Here is a 19,061-nt window from a genome sequence, read left to right on the forward strand (position 1 = left end):
CTACAGTAAAACCCAATGTTTTGGGTTCTACTGTAGCGATCCATATGCTTATTAAATTGAAAAAAAAAAAAACTCTCCTCTCACATCTTTTCCTGCACGTCTCTCTCTCGCCTCTGTTTCTCTCTCTCTCGCACTTCACCAAACGGCTGACACAGAAACAACCCTGCAACCAAAAACAATCCTGCAAACCCAGATTTTCAATACTTCAATTTCTTTCTTAACCATTCCTGGCCGAGGCAAACCACCTCATTAGATACGCGCTCGGCTAAACCCGAACGCATAACAACACCGGATTCTAGCAAAGCAAGCTCCAATTTGGGAACCCTCAAGTGGAATTTCTTTAAGATTCTATATACCTTTTCGACATCGGCGGCAAATTCGTCGTGGCTCTATTTGTGGGTCTGATCGTCTGGGTGATTTTGAAGGCGAACTAGCCCAAACCCAATTCTTTCAGCGTCTGATAGATGATTGCAGTTGCTCTGGCCGGTGGGTCTTCTACGGCTTGGATTGAATTGTGGTGGGGTTTGGGGAAGACCCATTTGAGAGTGAGGAATGGGATTGGGGAATTTCATGGTGTGTGGAGTGTGATACCGCGTGAAGGAGGTTGAAGGGCTGATTTGATTTGGAGGAAAGGAGGAAGTGAGGGTGCTTATTGAAGAAAGTCATGGAAGAAAGTCATGGTTTTTTAAGATAATCTCTGCATTGTCGTTTGTGGGTTTGCAACTACAGATCAGCTTGAAGACAAAGACGGAGACATGAGAGAGAGAAGAAAAGAGTTTCAAGAAAAAAAAAAAAAAAAAGTAAAAAATATTATTTTAATTATATAGTGAATGATTAAGGGAAGCTATTGTGGTGTATTTCGACATAGGAAAGCAAAAAGTAGTTTGGTTCTCTAAACTTAGGGAATATGACAGGAAAGCTGCTAGGAATGCTCTTAAATTATAGGAAAATATCATTTTTCGTATATTTCATAATTATGTTAAAATCAACTATTTTTTATTTATGAATTGATCATAATCAAATATTATGATTGAAATCAAATCAATGAAATTTGATTGCCATATTTATATTTAGACAATATAAAATAAATATAAACTTTTGTATTGTAAATAAATTAAGTTAATGAACATAATATAGTTCTTAGGAGTATTTCTAGTAGTGGATGTAAATGTTTAACGTTGAACTATCCGTAAATTATTTGTGTTTATTTTCTATATATATATTTATATATATTAACAGTATTAATGTGAGCTATCTTCCAATTTTGAATAATGAAGGGTGCTGCAAACCCATGATAACCATTTGATGATTCTGGCATAAGAGCCATGACGCAGCGCTAGCTGCTTGAACAGAAAAAGTCTCCCTGCGTGAGCTCAAAAAGAAGCCACCGAAGGAAGCCAATTCACAACTTCTGGACTTAACTAGATTGCCTTTGGCCGCCAAAATTTGGAAACAAACTTTACTACGTTTTAGTAAAAGTATGTCATTGTCCTCTATTCTTTATTCCTTTGTTAGAATATTTAAAAGCTAAAAATGATCATTTTTTCATTTTAACCAACGAATTAATTATGACTTCACCCATGATTTTTTTCAGATCTGAACGTTACATTGTTCAACTTTTCCCGGCTAGATCGTAAGAGAGAATTTGTGGAATAAAATACAAGAGTTTATCCCACACAGCAATATTGTCAATCTACATTAGATAGCGGTTGAATATAGCATTACAAACCCATATCATATCTACTTCAACATTGGATAATCATTTTTTTTTTTTTTAGCATAATAACATGCAAGTTCACCCAGAAAACACACCTTAAATGCGGGAAAACACAGATGGAGAAAAAAAAAAAAAACACAATATAAATACATTAAGCTTCGTCATAATATATATCGGTCCTTCCTGTGCCACCAGTGCCAGTGGGGTGCGACCCCACCACCTGCTGGCCAACGCCATGTCCAGGCAAAGCTGATGAAATTGGGTGGGATCCGGTGGGATGGTCTGTGTCAGTGCCAGTGCCAACGTGATGCGACCCCTCCACAGGTTGGCTAGCGCCATGTCCAGGCAAGGCTGAAATCGGGTGTTTTTCGTCGGGATAGCCAGTGCCAGCGCCAACAGGGTGCGACCCCACCTCAGGCTGGCCAGCGCCACGTCTAGGCAAGGCTGAAATAGGGTGATTTCCGTCGGGATAGCCTGTGCCAGTGCCAGTGCCAACGGGGTGCGACCCCACCTCAGGCTGGCCAGCGCCACGTCTAGGCAAGGCTGAAATAGGGTGGTTTCCGTCGGGATAGCCTGTGCCAGTGCCAGTGCCAACGGGGTGCGACCCCACCTCAGGCTGGCTAGCGCCATGTCCAGGCAAGGCTGAAATCGGGTTGTTTCTATCGTGATAGCGTGTGTCAGTGCCAGTGCCCGTGCCTGTGCCAACAGGGTGCGACCTCACCTCCGACTGGCCAGTGCCATGTCCAGACAAGGCTGAAATCGGGTGATTTTCGTCGGGATAGCGTGTGCCAGAGCCAGTGCCTACGGGGTGCGACCCCACCTTAGGCTGGCTAGCACCATGTCCAGGCAAGGTTGAAATTGGGTGGTTTCCGTCGGGATAGCTTATGCCAGTGCCAGTGCCAGTGCCGGTGCCGGTGCCAACTGGGTGCGACCCCACCTCAGGCTGGCCAACGCCATGTCCAGGCAAGGTTGAAATCGGATGGTTTCTGTTGGGATGGCCCGTGCCAGCGCCAGTGCCAACGGGGTACGACCCCACCACAGGCTGGCCAGCGCCCTGTCCAGGTAAAGCTGAAATCGGCTGGTTTCCAGTGGGATCGCCTCTGCCAGTCCTTCCCGCCTCTTTGATTGCGGCATTGCGGGCACGTGCCTGCTTCTCTTCGAGTTCAATCTGGGTGATCCTCTCATTTTTCTTTCTGGTGGCCATTTCTTTCTGCGCTGTATCTTGGGCTTTCCTGCTTTCCATCTGCATGCATACACAAATCCACATATCATGAATTCCATTATTACAATTAATAATAATATTTTTTCCATGTAAACGAAAAGGATAAAGCAACAAACATTATATATATATACCTTCGCATCAACGGTGGCCTTGGTCTTCCCTATGCAAGCCTTAGCTGAGGCCATTATGTTGGCTGCCGTTTCCTTCTTATTCCCCGCTGTATTCGGGCTGCTCTGCATTTTCACTCTCTGTTTAATTGCTTTTAACTTTAATTGCTTCGAGGATACACACACACTAGCAATGGAAGAGAGTGTTAATGGCTCTTGATTAAATAGGTGTTCAGGCCGTCTCGCGTTGCGACACGTAGCAAGGGTATATAACAACGTGGCAGGTCTGCAGATTCAATGTTCGGGGTTCTTCTTCTAACACATGACACGGACGTGTCTCAAAGATATTTTGATTCTCTCGATCTCTGCCGGGGAGCAGGAAGTAATTACAACGAGTTTCGTGTCGGTTGGATGCTCATCGCTTTATAAGCCGCCCCATCAATCGACCTTTCAACTCAGAGGAGACAATATCCTATATATTCCTTTACATATCTAACAAATTAATATCCTATAAATATCCGATAACGTTTTAGAAAGAATCATTTAGAACTTTCTTTAAAAAATAAAGAAATTATTTAAGTACAGTCAGAGCAATCAGAAACAGCCAAATGTTTAATTTAAGAAATAACTTTGATGCTTCTGCCATTAGAGCCACAACACATCGCTCTTGGATTGAAAACGACTCTTTGATAGCTGTATCAAAACTGAAGATAAAATTTTCCATACTGACGTGTTTGCGAAGAGATCTTTGATAAGTCAGCTTTTGCCTTTGAAAAATATTTGTGTCCTTTGTTTAATTTGTAACGTTACTAGTTTCTTTTACGTGACAATGTTTAATAACTACTTAATTAGCAATTTAACATGATATTAAAAATATTATTAAAAACAAAGATTTTAAATTAAAAATTAAAAATGTAGTGGCGATTTAACATAAATTTGTCTTTCATTTAAATTAAAAATGTCAAGTATCAAATTAGATAGGGTTGTAAACGAACAAAGTTACGTACCCATGAACTCGCCCGAATTCAGCTCGATAAAGCTCGGTTTGTGCGCGACTCGGTTATTAAATAAACCGTTTGTAAACATGAAACTATACTCGATTATTAAACTATACACACCGTATAAAATTCAACTCACTCGTTTAAAATTCATGAACATGCTTGTAAAAGGACTCTGCTCGCTTATTAGCGTTACTTGTATATATTTATATATTTACATATTAATTTATATATTAATTTATACACCGTGAAGCTAATGAGGTGGCGCATAGACTTGCTAAGGCGGCTATTACAGATGTCAATGATAGAATATTGGGAAATGATTCACCAGATTGTATTAAAGATATTGTACTGAGGGAGCAAGTAGCTCTCTCTCTTGATTGTTGATGAAGCTTTACTCCACATTTGATCTTTGTTAATGATAATCATCAAAAAATTTCTCAAAAAAAAAAAAAAAAAAAAAACTTATATAGTATATAATTTAATGATAAAAGTTAATCCTATGGTCATATCTTAAATGCATGATCTAACCATTAAGTATCTAATACTAGTTGAATCAGCAATTTAAATAGTTGATCATATGATTGAATGAAAACTTATTATCTTAATCGTATTATTAATAAAATTTGTTTATTCTGTTTCTTTTAAATTTTTTTCTTGTCCCCACCCTGATGAGCCAAGTTTGGACACAAAATGAGGCAAAAAAATTAATAGTTATTGCACCCCTAATAGACTTCGAGTAATGATATAATATAAAGAGGACTAGAGTCCTTCTAGAGTCATCACAAATGTGATGTTGCATTTAAAATCACCAACAAATCAAAATTTAATAATGATCATCTCAAATTTAATGATGATTTTAAATGCACTATCACATTTGAAATAACTATAAGAGGACTCTAATCTTCCTTATTACTCATAGAGTTCGGGTATTAAAAGAAAAAATAGGCTTCGCATATTAAAAGAAAAAATTTAAACCCAATAGTGATGATTTAACTGTAACATATCTAACACCAACTGGTTTTTTTATATATATCACAACCGACAAATCCAATAATTTTATTATTCTTCTATCTTGTCATCTTAAGTTTATTTAATATATATCCTTAAGAAAGTGCCGTCCATGAAGTGTCGATGCGACAAACTACCAAATGACGAGGAAAAAACAATCCATACCTGAAAATGATGAAAAAGTGGTTTTTAGCCTGTACCCACTATGTGATGCACATGCACAACACAGTTAAAACATAAGATAATGAACTTAACAGTATTCTTTTAGTTTTCAACAACAATCATAAATTCAATATTATATGAGCTGAGTGGCAATCAACTGAACCCAATCATATCTAACCTATCTCAAATATTTTGGGTTCACTGCTCCAGCTCCTGCATATCCAGGCCCACTTCATGGAACTCAATTATCCAGGCCCAATTGTCCTTTCCCATTTCTTTATAATGCCTTGATGCAATTACATGCTTGAAAATTTATATGCTATACATATTTGAAAATATTTGAGACACAGAAAGTAACTGTTCCAATGGTAGCATATGCCAAGATAATGAATGCAAAAAGAAAGTTGAAATACTCTCCACCCATCCAAGGATAACATGACAAAAAGTAATGTCAATGAAATCCCATAAACATTTTAAGAATTAAAGAAAAGTAAAAAGGTAAAACCAGTAAAAAAATGACTTTACAGTGAACAACTTCGCCAAATTGAGAGAAAGCTTCCTGAAGTTTCTCTGATGTGGTTGTCTTGTTAAGCCCTGTAAGCACAAATGTTGAATGATTCTATCAGGCCATATATAATCATGCATATATTACTCCAACAGCACAAGGAAATTTCCTGCTAATACAAGTAGCTGCCAAGACACTAACCACAGTTGGTGGCAGTCCCAACAGTATACCTTGGTCGATCCCCTTATCAACAATTGTAATAGAAAAAGACAACCTCTTTCCAACAATCCATTTGCATCAAGGGGAATGAAGGAATAATGAGACATGTCTATGAAATTAACTTAAAAGAAGATAGACGCCAGGGAACCTATTCTTGATCCATCAATAAGGTAACCGACTAAGCACTGGAGCTTACTTATCTATTTGATGGAGCATAGTTCAAAGAGAATCTTTCTGGGACTATATATATTTATTCATTTATTTTGCCACAATATACGTTTTGCAATAATTTAAAAATCCCAAATTCAAACTTACTTAACAAGCCCATCCCATTGTTTTAGAAGACCCCAGAATCTAAATCAAAATCTGAAACAAAAGCTCCCTCATGAGTCATGAAAAAGATGGCCTAGAAAATAAACACCAGCAAGAAATAAATAGAGCGCTCTCTAGGCTTGCTAAAAATCTCAAATATAGAGATAAGAAATTAACAATCAAAACCCATTCATGGTAAACGACAACTAATCGTAATTTCAATTCTTGGTGAGGCAAGTATTACCGTGGACAAATAGGGTCGTCGAAGGAGAAACAGCAGGCTTATCACTAGCATTAGCAGCAAAGGCCGAAGCAGAAACAGAGGATTTTGAAGAGAATACTGAAGTGGATAGAAATCGCCTCACAAGTCCGGGCCTGAGCGCCATTTCTAGTCAGCTTTCTCCGATACAGTGGAGCAAACAAACCTGCTTTTGGGTGTGGCTAACGGGGGGAAATGAAAACGAACCATAAACCCTAAACCCTGACTTGTTTTTGCCTTTTATTACTTTACCCGGGGGTGGCTTCAGGGTTGTTATTTAAACCGAAATAAATGTCAAAAAAACTAATTTTTTTATTTAGTTTTCTAAAATATTGCAGGCCTACAAATCGTGACATTGAAAAAAAAAAAAAAAAAAAACAAACAAACAAACAAACAAAAACAAACAAACAAATTGCATATATTTTAATTCTTAAAAAAAAAAAATTCTTACTTATAAAATTTATGGTAAATATATTATAAATCTTTAAGTCAATCCGTCAAAACTAAAAATATATAAGTTTTATTCCCTGTGTCAATCAAAATATCAATAAAATTCCTACTATCAAAATTGTGTAACCGCCGTTAGTCTAAATGTAACCGTGCATTTACAATATGTCATATCAATCAAAATACCAATGTCAATGCCACGTTACCCCACGGCAACCCCCAAGGATTTAATTTATTTATTTATTTATTTTAACCCACGGCAGTACAGCACACTCAAAATTAAAAAAAAAAATTATTTTTACAATTTTACCTACCCATTACCCAAGACACAACAACCCTTCTCCCACACCCCCATTTAACCCACGACAATTTAATCCACTGCAAGTCTGCAAGACTGCAACCCTTCTCCTGCACCCAAAAAAAAAAAAAAAAAAATCTCTAAGACGCTCTCTCTCAGACTCTCTCTAGTCTCTTCATAAAGTGCAATTCTAGACCTTTTTTTTTTTTTTTTGTATTTTTGATATAGTGTCGGCATGTTACATTTCTAATATATCAATTTGAGCACATATTTATGAATTTTTATAGATATTTTTTGTGATGCATATATTATGCATGTGAATTACCAAATTTTTAGGGTGGAAAAAAATTTTAAGACGCCAAAAAAATTTTAACGGCACCCCCAATATAAAATGATTGGCTCCACCATTGCCCCCAGCTCTCTCCCTCTCTTCTTTTCTCCATTTTATCTCTCTTCTTTCCTCCATTTTCAAAAATTCAAACCCAAAAAATCTTCAAAAACTCAAATTAAAAAATTAACTTGAAAAAATCAAAAACCGAAACGACAAACCCAACAAATCTTCAAAAACCCAAAAAAATCTTCTTTATCTTCTCTTCTTTTTTTTTCTTTTTTTCTTTTTCTTCTGCTTCTCTTCTTCTTCTCTTCTCCTTCTCCTTTTCTTTTTCTTCTTCTTCTTCTTCTTCTTCTTTTCTTCTAGTTCTGCTGCCGTGCAGAGAGATTGAGAGAGCTTTTGCTTTTTTTGATCAAAAGACGAGGTATCTTTATTAATACTCAGCAAAAAACGAATCAGGATTCCAAAGCTAGTTGCTCTGCTACAATACCACCAGAAACAACATCAGGTGGGTCGTGGAACCACAAACGATCCTCCTCCTTCCACGTAGCCAACCGAGCCAGAGCAGAGAGAAGAGGGAGATTGAGAGAGGGAAAGAAGATCTGGAATTAAATAAGAAAATAAGATCTGGTTGAATGAATAAATGATAAAAGAGGGAAAGAAGAGAGAAAATTAAAGTTGAATGTTTCGCTATTTTTTTTTTTTTAACGTGCTAGTTTTAGCTCGTCAGAAATTTTTGACGTGCCAAATTATCACGTCAGAAATATTATATATATATATATATATATATATATATATAAATCTGATATTAAAAAATATATATATATATATATTGACGTCAATAAATTTTGATGTGTCTAATTTTAGCATGTTAATAAATATTTAAATATTAAGTTATTTAAATAAAATTTTCATAAATTAAATTGAATTTAAATTTCATGACGTGTCAAATATTGACACGTCAGGAAATCCTAACGTGTTGAATATAACACATCAATAAATATTGACATGTTATATTTAACACATCAAAAAAAAATTTGTTGACGTGCCACTTTTGGCACATCAATAATTACTGAGGTGAAAAAATTTAGTTACCGTTTACCATGTTAGCAACCATCCTATTTTTTTTTTTTTTTGTAGTGCCTATACATATCTAATAAATATCCTATATATAAATATCCGATAACGTTAATGGTGTCAGGTTTAGTAATGATCATTTAGACCTTTTGTTTTAAAAAAATATTATTTAAGTACATTCAGAGCGATCGGAAACAGCCAAACTAATTGGGATGAATTTTACTACTACAAATTGGGATCAATTTGGCCAGCCACCCCAACATCTCCAAAGAGCGACCACCATTTTTTTTTTTTTAATTAAATATAATTTTTTAATATTTTTAAACATTTTTAATTTTTTTAATTAATTATATAGATACGTGTCAAATCGTGATTGGTGCTGACATGACATTCTATCAAATTTTGAACGAAATTTTGACGTAGATACTATTTCCGTTTTTATGCAAATCAAAGGTATCTCTTGTAATAAAAAGTAAACTATAAAGAGTAAAAAATAAAGAAGTTAAATTACATAGATGTATAACGAATTCAACCCTATATTATATAAGTTTAAAATATTAATTTTTAAAATTTTTAAAGGGTTAAATGCATTTAAGGTACCTATGCTTAGAGCCAAAATCAAACAGATACTTGGGTTTTTAAAAATATTACAATTGATACATGTGGTTAGCAAATAAACCCACTTGGTACTTCCGTCATAATTTCGTTAATTTTTTTAACGGAGCGTCACGTCACCTTATACATGGCGTGGTACTTGAATTTTTGAGTGTCATATCATATTTTCTTTATAAAAAAAAAAAAAATCAAAAAAAAAAAAACAAAAAACAAAAAACAAAAACGAAAAAGGTAGAACTAAGGTAGCTGGCCACCCCCAATGGCGAAACCCTCAAAAAAAGGCCGACCCTTTTTGGCTCCGGTTCGAAGCTATGCGCCGCTCTACTCACCTTCTTTCTCCTCTCCTCGCCTCGCTTTCTCCACCTCTCCATGCCCTCGTCTTTGATGTGACTTTGATTTCCTGTGTCATTCCAGTTACTCAAGCCCTGCATATCCCTACCTACATCCTCTTCACATCATCAGCCAGGATCTTATCTTTCATTTCCTACTGCCCACCTTTACATCCAGTGCTACTCACGATTCTGCTCAAATTCTAGGCCTTACGCCAATACCCAGATCCTTAATCCCTCCCCTGCTTCTTACCTCGGATAGTCTCTTTGCTAACATAGTCAAGGAAGACAGTCCTAAAGTTCCAAAATTAAATGGGATTGTAATCAATTCCTTTGAAGGGCTTGAAGCAGAGTCACTAGAGGCTCTTAATGGCGGAAAAGTAATTTAGGGTTTGGCCACTGGGGTGGCCACCCCGTTTGGCCTGGGGGTGGTTCGGCCACCCCAGTTCTACCTTTTTTTTTTTTATTGGTTTTTTTTTTTTTTTTAAATGATGTGGCACCAAAAAACCCAAGTATCACGGCACATGGCACTTTGAAAACACAAGTATCACGCCAAGTGTAAGGTGACGTGGCGCCCCGTTAAAAAAAATAACAAAATTCTGATGGAAGTACCAAGTGGGTTTATTTGCTAACCAATGTACTATTTATGATATTTTTGAAAATCTAGGTATCTGTTTGATTTTGGCTCTAAGCACAGATACCTTAAATGTATTTAACGAGTAATTTTATGTGGCCTACTTGTGTCCTACTAAGAATGACATGGCTGTTAAAATCACCATTTGATCAAAATTCAATAATGATCAATTACACGTCCAACGGTGATTTTAATAGCCACATCATTCTTAGTATGACACAAGTAAGTAGGTCACCTAGAATTACACGCATTTAACCCATTTTTAAATTCAAGTTCACTGTTCACATGTCAGCAATTAGTTCACTGCTCACACGTCATTAGTTAGTGACGTTTTACTGTTTAAACGACGTTATGAGAAATGCTTCAGTGCAATATAATGTCCATATTTGACCCATTTTTAGTGACGTGGTAGATGGACAATCACATGAAATAGAGGATTGAAATTTGAAATTTGAATTTCAATCATTTCTCCCTCACTAAGTATGCGCCAAATTTGGACATTATACTGCACTATTGCATACTTCTTAAAAAAATAATGTCCTCTAAACAGTTAAACATTATTAATTAATGACTTTTTTTATAAATCCAAACTGATTACACGTCACAATATATATATATATATTAACAGTCTTAATGTGAGCTATCTTCCAATTTTGAATAATGAAGGGTGCTGCAGACCCATGATAACCATTTGATGATTCTGGCATCAGAGCGATGACGCAGCGCTAGCTGCTTGAACAGAAAAAGTCTCCCTGCTTGAGCTGAAAAAGAAGCCACCGAAGGAAGCCATTTCACAACTTCTGGACTTAACTAGATTGCTTTTGCCCGCCAAAATTTGGAAACAAACTTTACTACGTTTTAGTAAAAGGATGTCATTGTCCTCTATTCTTTAATCCTTTGTTAGAATATTTAAAAGCTAAAAATGATCGTTTTTTTTTTTTTTTTCATTTTAAGCAACAAATTAATGACTTCACCAATGATTTTTGTCAGATCCAAACATTACATTGTTCAACTTTTCCCGGCTAGAACGTAAGAGAGAATTTGTGGAATAAAATAGAAGAGTTTATCCCACAGGGCAATATTGTCAATTTACATTAGATAGCGGTGGAATATAGCATTACAAACCCATATCATATATCTTCAACATTGGATAATCATTTGTTTTTTTTACATAATAACATGTAAGGTCAGCCAGAAAACACACCTTAAATGCGGGAAAAACACAGGCGGAGAAAAAAAAAACACAGTACAAATATATTAAACTTCGTCATGAGTTATATCAGTCTTTCCTGTGCCACCAGTACCAGTGCTAGCGCCAGTGGGGTGCGATCCCACCACAGGCTGGCCAGCGCCATGTCCAGGCAAGGCTGAAATTGGGTGGTTTCCGTCAGCATAGTGTGTGTCAGTGCCGATGCCGGTGCCTGTGCCGGTGCCAGTGCCAACGGGGTGCAACCCCACTTCAGGCTGGCCAGCGCCATGTCCAAGCAAGCCTGCAATCGGGTGGTTTCCGTCGGGATTGCTTGTGCCAGTGCCAGTATCGGTGCCCGTGCCCGTGCCAGTGCCTTCGGGGTGCGACCCCACCTCAGGCTGGCCAGTGCCATGTCTAGGCAAGGCTGAAATCGGGTGGTTTCCGTCGGGATAGCCAGTGCCAGTGCCGGTGCCGGTGCCAGTGCCAATGCCAATGGGGTGCGACCCCACCTCAGGCTGGCCAAGACCACGTCCAGGCAAGACTGAACTTGGGTGGTTTCCGTCGGGATAGTGTGTGTCAGTGCCGATGCCGGTGCCAGTGCCAGTGCCAAGTCCAGGCAAGGCTGAAATCGGGTGGTTTCCGTCGGGATTGCGTGTGCCAGTGCCAGTATCGATGCCCGTGCCCGTGCCAGTGCCTTCGGGGTGTGACCCCACCTCAGGCTGACCAGCGCCATGTCCAGGCAAGGCTGAAATCGGGTGGTTTCCATCGGGATAGCCTGTGCCGGTGCCAGTGCCAGTGCCAGTGCCAACGGGGTGCGACCCCACCATAGGCTTGCGAGCGCTATGTCCAGACAAGGTTGAAATCGGGTGGTTTCCATCGGGATAGTGTGTGTCAGTGCCAGTGCCGGTGCCAGTGCCAACGGGGTGCGACCCCACCTCAGGCTGGCCAGCGCCATGTCTAGGCAAGTCTGAAATCGGGTGATTTCCGTCGGGATAGTGTGTGTCAGTGCCAGTTCCAACGGGGTGCAACCCCACCTCTGGCTGGCCAGCGCCATGTCTAGGCAAGGCTGAAATCGGGTGGTTTTCGTCGGGATTGCGTGTGCCAGTGCCAGTACCGGTGCCCGTGTCGATGCCAGTGCTAACGGGGTGCGACCCCACCTGAGGCTGGCCAGCACCATGTCCAGGCAAGACTGAAATCGGGTGGTTTCTGTCGGGATAGCGTGTGTCAGTGCCAGTGCTTGTGCCCGTGCCTATGGGGTGATACCCCACCTCAGGCTGGCCAGCGCCATGTCCAGGCAAGACTGAAATCGGGTGGTTTTCGTCGGGATAGCCTGTGCCAGTGCCGGTGCCAACGGGGTGCGACCCCATCTCAGGCTGGCCAGCGCCATGTACAGGCAAGGTTAAAATCCGGTGGTTTCCGTCGGGATAGCCTGTGCCAGTGCCGGTGCCGGGGCCAGTGCCAACGAGGTATGACCCCACCACAGGCTGGCCAGCACCATGTCCAGGTAAAGCTGAAATCGAGTGGTTTTCGGTGGGACGGCCTGTGCCAGCCCTTCCCGCCTCTTTGGTTGCGGCGTTGCGAGCACGTTCCTGCTTCTCTTCGAGTTCAATCTGGGTGATCCTCTCATCTTTCTTTCTGGTGGCCATTTCTTTCTGCGCTGTATCTGGGGCTTTCCTGCTTTCCATCTGCATGCATGCACAAATCCACATATCGTGAATTCCATTATTACAATTAATAATAATATTTTTTCCATGTAAACGAAAAGGATAAAAGAACAAACAATATATATATATATATATATACCTTCCCATCTACGGTGGCCTTGGTCTTCTCCATGCCAGCCTTAGCGGAGGCCATTATGTTGGCTGCCGTTTCCTTCGCATTCCCCGATGTATTCTTCCCGCCCTGCATTTTCACTCTGCTTAATTGCTTTTAACTTCAATTGCTTTGAGGATACACACACTAGCAATGGAAGAGAGTGTTAATGGCTCTTGATTAAATAGGTTTTCAGGCCGTCTCACGTGGCGACACGTAGCAAGGGTATATAGGAACGTGGCAGCTCTGCAGAATTAATGTTCTGGGTTCTTCTTCTAACACATCATTCGGACATGTCTCAAAGATATTTTGATTCTCTCTCTCAAAGATATTTTTCTTTTCTTTTTTTCCCCTCAATCGCCTTTCAACTCAGAGGAGACAATATCCTATTCCTATACTTATCTAACAAATTAATATCCTATAAATATCCGATAACGTTTTAGAAAGAATCATTTAGAACTTTCTTTAAAAAATAAATAAATTATTTAAGTACAGTCAGAGCAATCAGAAACAGCCAAATGTTTAATTTAAGAAATAACTTTGATGATTCTGCCATTAGAGCCACAAAACATCGCTCGTGGATTGAAAACGACTCTTTGATAGCTGTATCAAAATTGAAGATAAAATTTTCCATACTGAGGTGTTTGCAAAGAGATCTTTGATAAGTCAGCTTTTGCCTTTGAAAAATATTTTTGTCCGTTGTTTAATTTGTAACATTACTAGTTTCTTTTATGTGACAATGTTTAATAACTACTTAATTGGCAATTTAACGTGATATTAAAATAATCATTAAAGACAAAGATTCTAAATTAAAAATTAAAAATGTAGTGGCAATTTAACATAAATTTATCTTTCATTTAAATTAAAAATGTCAAGTATTAAATTAGATAGGGTTGTAAACGAACAAAACTATATACCCGTGAGCTCGCCCGGATTCGGCTCGATAAAACTCGGTTTGTGCACGACTCGGTTATTAAATAAGCCGTTTGTGAACATGAAACTATACTTGATTATTGAACAATATACACCCGTATAAAATTCAACTCACTTGTTTAAAGTTCATGAACGTGCTCATAAAAGGGCTCGGCTCGCTTATTAGCGCTACTCGTATATATGTATATATTTTCATATTAATTTATAAATATATGTATATATATTAATTAATAAAAGTAAGTATATAATTTAATGATAAAAGTTAATCCTATGGTCATATCTTAAATGCATGATCTAATCATTAAGTATCTAATACAAGCTAAGTTCGAGCTAGTTAAAAGTTTCCGAGCTCGAGCTCGGACAAGGTACCTACCCTGACGAGCCAAGCTTGAACACAAAATAAGGTAAAAAATTGAATGAGCCAAACTTGAGCGAATAGTTATTACACCCCTAATAGACTTCAAGTAATGATATGATAGAAGGAGGACTAGAGTCATCCCAATTGTGATATTACATAACAAATTAAAATTTAATAATAATCATCACAAATTTAATGATAATTTTAAATGTCACTATCACATTTGAAATAACTATAGGAGGACTCCAATTTTCCGACTCTAATTTTCCTTATATCATAACTCTGAGTTCGACTATTAAAAGAAAAAATAAATTCAAACCCAATAGTAATGATTTAACTGTAACATATCTAACGTATACACCAACTGGTTTATATATATATATATATATATATATATATATATATATAAAACAACCGACGAATCCAATAATATTATTATTCTTCTATCTTGTCATCTTAAGTTTATTGGGTACATAATTTTTGTTAATATATATACTTAAGAAAGTGCCGTCCATGCATGAAGTGTCGATGCGACAAACTACCAAATTACGAGGAAAAAAAATCCATATCTGAAAATGATGAAAAAGTGGTTACGTGACCACTCTTTAGGTCTTTTTATTCAAATGAAACAGCCAACTACAAAGTTCACATGTAAGGTCCAGCCCGGAAACACACCACACCTTATATGCCGAAAAACAAACCAATAAATAAATAAAATTACACAAACATCAAACTAACTAAATATTGCACACGACATTTTACTATAATATGCCCATGCTCAAAGGGGTCTACCGGTGCCATAACCTGGGGCGTTCCCTTCGACACGGGGGTCATGGGCAGTGGTCCTTCCTGTGCCAGCTGTGTGGGTCCCAATGGGTTGCGACCCCACCACACCTTCGGTCACTTGTACTGCTGGCTGGCCAATACCATGGCCAGGCAAGGCTGAAGTCGGCGGGTGGGTCCCCGTGGGGTGTCCTGTGGCCCCTGTGGTTGAATATGTGCCGGTGGTTCCTGTACCAGTTGGATAATGAGTGCCAGCTCCAATCCTTTCCGCCTGTTTGGCTGCCGCGTTGTGGGCACGCGCCTCCTGCTTTTCCAGTTCAGCCTGGGTTTTCCTCTCCTCTTTCTTTTGGGTCGCCATTTCTTTCTGCAATGGGTCATGGGCTTTCATCTTTTCCACCTGGACATCATAAACTCCATTATTCCAATGATATCCTTTTCTTTTTCTAATATTCTCCGCCTAATATAATTATATCCCTATCAAAGTAAGATGATCCAAAGGACCATGTCCCTATCGACATGAAGCATGTTTTCCATTCAAGTAAACATCTCCCATCAACTTTAGTTGCCGGTGGTCAGTTACAAGGAAGCCCAAAGAAACTCTGTAAATACACGTAGAAGTTGAAAGGTGAAGAACAACTTTCCAAAAACAAAGCCACGTACATGATTGAATGCAAACTGCTTTAAAGTAAAGAGTACATAAATCACCCACCACACCACGTTATCTTTATACCCATAATAAATAGAAAAAATTTTCTCTAGCCTTAAAGGAGCAAAACCTTGTAAATAAAGAAATAAAGATTGATTTTTACGGTTAAACTTCTACTGTATATGTGGATAAGGAACCAAAGAAACAAAACAAAAACATATATACCTTCTCGTCCACGCTGGCCTTGGTCTTGTCCATGCCAGACTTAGCGGAGGCCGCTACGTTGGCCGCCGCTTCCTTTGCGGACGCCGTTGCATTCTTCCCTGCCTGCATTTTCACACTTAATTTCTTCTCTTCCCTCGTTTAATTGTTTTTCACTTTAATTGCTTATGGATAACACACACTGTAGCGATGAAGAGCATGGAACGGACGTTTGATTAAATAGATTTTTAGGCAGTCTCCCGTGGAGACACGAAGCACGGGTAAAAACGCAACGTGGCAGCACTTAAGGTTTTTTGGGTTCTTCTTCTGACACGTCGTGGGCACGTGTCCGATTGATATTGATTCTCTCTCTGCGGTGACAGTTGTGGAAGTTTAGACCTACGTGGCGACTTGGTAAGAACTGTGGCGACACGATGCGGGAGTTGCTACGCGTGTCGTGTCTGTTGGATGGTCGTCGTTTAAGCCGAACTTATCTCCTTCGAACTCCTCTATTTTAGTATTTTTGATGGATCAATTTCTTATTTTTATTCCTTAAAAGAAGAGAGAAATGTTTGGTTTTTTACTTTTAGTTTGCTATTAAAATTATTGAATCACATGTAAATTCTACAAATTTATTATAATAAAAAATAAAATGAAAATTTTTAAATACAAAATTGATCCTTGTGGTTAGCCTAATTATAAATCACTCATTGTGGTATAAAGCCTAATTACAAACAAAATCTATTAATTTGTCAGGTCATACCTAATAAAAACGTCACTCGTGTTATTTTTAATTTATGACTTTCAAAAAATGACAATTAGGATTTTTCACATCATTTTGCGATGCCAGCTAAGCTAAGATTACACAACAACCCTTACTCTACGTCATACAACTACAGTAAATTAACCTAATCTCTTCTATTCTCAAAATTTTACCCTGTGTGTAACCCTCCCCCATCTTCATCTTTGTCAGCCGCTTCACAAAATACGATCGTCAAATCCTCGCAAAATGCTCCCAAATTGTGGTGAGGAAGATGAAAATAAAGGAGGATTATGCACGGAGTAAAATTGTGGGGATGAAAGAGATTAGGTTAATTTACTATAGCAGCATAACATGACAAAGTAACAGATTCTATTAAGTTACTTAATGGAAATTGATTTTAGGGAGTAAACTGTTATTTTGGCCTATCGTAAGGACTTAGAAATTTTTTTTTTTTTTTTTTTTATAACAATGAGTGATTTATAATTTAGGCCAACTACAAGGGCCTATAAATTATTTGTTATATCATAAAAAATAATTTGTAATTTAGGCAAACCACATAGATCAATTTTACATTTATCCCAAAAATAAATGTAAGACTAAAAAGTGTTGGACAATCTTAAGCTTACAATGAGAATAGAGACAGTTGGTATACGAAACGAGTAATGGACTTAGGCTGCCTTTTAGGGAGGAGATTTGCCTGCAAAATAAGTAAAAGGTGTTAGAAGCTCTTCGGCCCTAGAAAACTAGAGGGACTCCAATGTCAAGTCAGTATGGGATGAAAGAGGAAGAGCTCTCTCAGCTAAGGAGAGCAATATTCATCGAGTGCGTAGAGTAGGTCGAGAGTTGTGTTTAAACCTTATATACCGGCATATAGAGCATCATAGAGCCCTCTAGAGTAGGAGTCATTGTGTTTCGAATCGAGTCTAGATAGGTGTCTTCGAGTTGTTAACTACTTGGATCGCCTAGGGGCTTAGGCCCGTTGGGTCATAGATTGGTTGGGCTTAATATGGGGGGGGGGGGGGGGGTGGGGTGGGGTGGGGTGGGCCTTTTTCTTAGTCGAGTGTTTATTGGGCCCTCAGGAGTCCTCCAATTCCCTATAATGATTAGTAAATTCATCCATAAGAATTTAAAAATGTATATCCTTGATTTCGCCATTGGGCCTTCCATCAATTTTCTATTGGCAAAGTATCTAGGTCGTCCAGAAACTAATCAAACTAACATAGGAATAATAAAATTAAGCACATATGATCTTAAGCTTTTGTCCTTTTGGGAGTCATCTTTTATCATGTTTTATGGGGTAGGATCCTAATTCTAAATACAATCAATTTTCAAATGAATTTTTTATTTTTATTTTTTACTTTTCCGCACAAGAGGATAAATACAATTGAACCAATTAATTAGCTGCCTCTTAAAAACAAGTGAAGCTTCCTTTGGTTGGCTTCTATATTCCCAAATTTGCCGATGACTAAATTTCACTGCCCTAGAGCCATCATAATGGCTTTTTAATTTGTTGCAAAGAACAAAGGCTGGAGAGCCCAAGTAAGTGACAAGGATGCACGTCCTTCCCAAGTTTGAGCAATTACCACGAAATTAGTAGATACATCACGCCACTCCAAAATGCCTCAAACTTGAATCTTTTTGGCAGAGAAAGTCCATCAACCCATATATTTAACATAATCTTGTCGTGATCAGAAGAGTTTGGAAAGAGTAAACCCCCATCATTATTACCAATCCCCCTGTCCATATTTTCTTTAATATTAATTACCAAGACCGGCGCGCCAATTGGACCAAGTAAAGTCTCCAAGGGATAGTTCAATCGGCTAGAGACCACGCCTTATGAAGCGGAGGTCACTAGTTCGAATCCAACCTCTTGTGTGGACATGTCAAAAAAAAAAAAAAATGGACCAAGTAAAAGGGTATATATATATATATATATATATATATATATATATATATATATATATATTTTGAAGAAGGGTAGATATATACTTTAGATTTCATTTAAAAATCAATATTTTCTTTTGATCATTTTACTATCCAATTAAAATTCAACTTGAAGCAGGTTTTATACAAAGAGGACTGAGTCATTTGTTTATCCTAATTTTTACTGTTTATATTTCCACACACCCA

General features: G+C 38.1%; 4 protein-coding genes across 4 annotated transcripts; all 4 read right to left on the reverse strand.

Annotated features, from left to right (window-relative positions):
• Positions 1-1,666: 1,666 nt before the first annotated feature.
• LOC132191535 (uncharacterized) lies at positions 1,667-3,253 on the reverse strand. The gene is made up of 2 exons (XM_059606608.2): positions 3,071-3,253; positions 1,667-2,960 (listed from the first exon to the last, which is right to left on the reverse strand). Exons 1-2 carry the CDS (start codon positions 3,176-3,178, stop codon positions 1,869-1,871), a joined length of 1,200 nt encoding a protein of 399 aa, XP_059462591.2. The 5' UTR covers positions 3,179-3,253; the 3' UTR covers positions 1,667-1,868.
• A 1,896-nt stretch (positions 3,254-5,149) lies between these two features.
• On the reverse strand, positions 5,150-6,713 carry LOC132191536 (uncharacterized). The gene is made up of 3 exons (XM_059606610.2): positions 6,498-6,713; positions 5,743-5,811; positions 5,150-5,220 (listed from the first exon to the last, which is right to left on the reverse strand). The coding sequence occupies exons 1-3, from the start codon at positions 6,637-6,639 to the stop codon at positions 5,189-5,191; spliced, it is 243 nt and encodes an 80-aa protein (XP_059462593.2). The 5' UTR covers positions 6,640-6,713; the 3' UTR covers positions 5,150-5,188.
• A 4,642-nt stretch (positions 6,714-11,355) lies between these two features.
• LOC132162201 (uncharacterized) lies at positions 11,356-13,408 on the reverse strand. The gene is made up of 2 exons (XM_059572466.2): positions 13,236-13,408; positions 11,356-13,117 (listed from the first exon to the last, which is right to left on the reverse strand). The coding sequence occupies exons 1-2, from the start codon at positions 13,341-13,343 to the stop codon at positions 11,501-11,503; spliced, it is 1,725 nt and encodes a 574-aa protein (XP_059428449.2). The 5' UTR covers positions 13,344-13,408; the 3' UTR covers positions 11,356-11,500.
• Positions 13,409-15,114: 1,706 nt separating this feature from the next.
• Positions 15,115-16,373, reverse strand: LEA4-5 (Late Embryogenesis Abundant 4-5). Its single transcript, XM_059607463.2, has 2 exons — positions 16,193-16,373; positions 15,115-15,718 (listed from the first exon to the last, which is right to left on the reverse strand). The coding sequence occupies exons 1-2, from the start codon at positions 16,298-16,300 to the stop codon at positions 15,317-15,319; spliced, it is 510 nt and encodes a 169-aa protein (XP_059463446.2). The 5' UTR covers positions 16,301-16,373; the 3' UTR covers positions 15,115-15,316.
• Between the last annotated feature and the right edge of the window lie 2,688 nt (positions 16,374-19,061).

Source organism: Corylus avellana, chromosome 10, assembly GCF_965113065.1.
Source record: "Corylus avellana chromosome 10, dhCorAvel1.hap1.2, whole genome shotgun sequence".
Taxonomy (NCBI): Eukaryota; Viridiplantae; Streptophyta; class Magnoliopsida; order Fagales; family Betulaceae; genus Corylus; species Corylus avellana.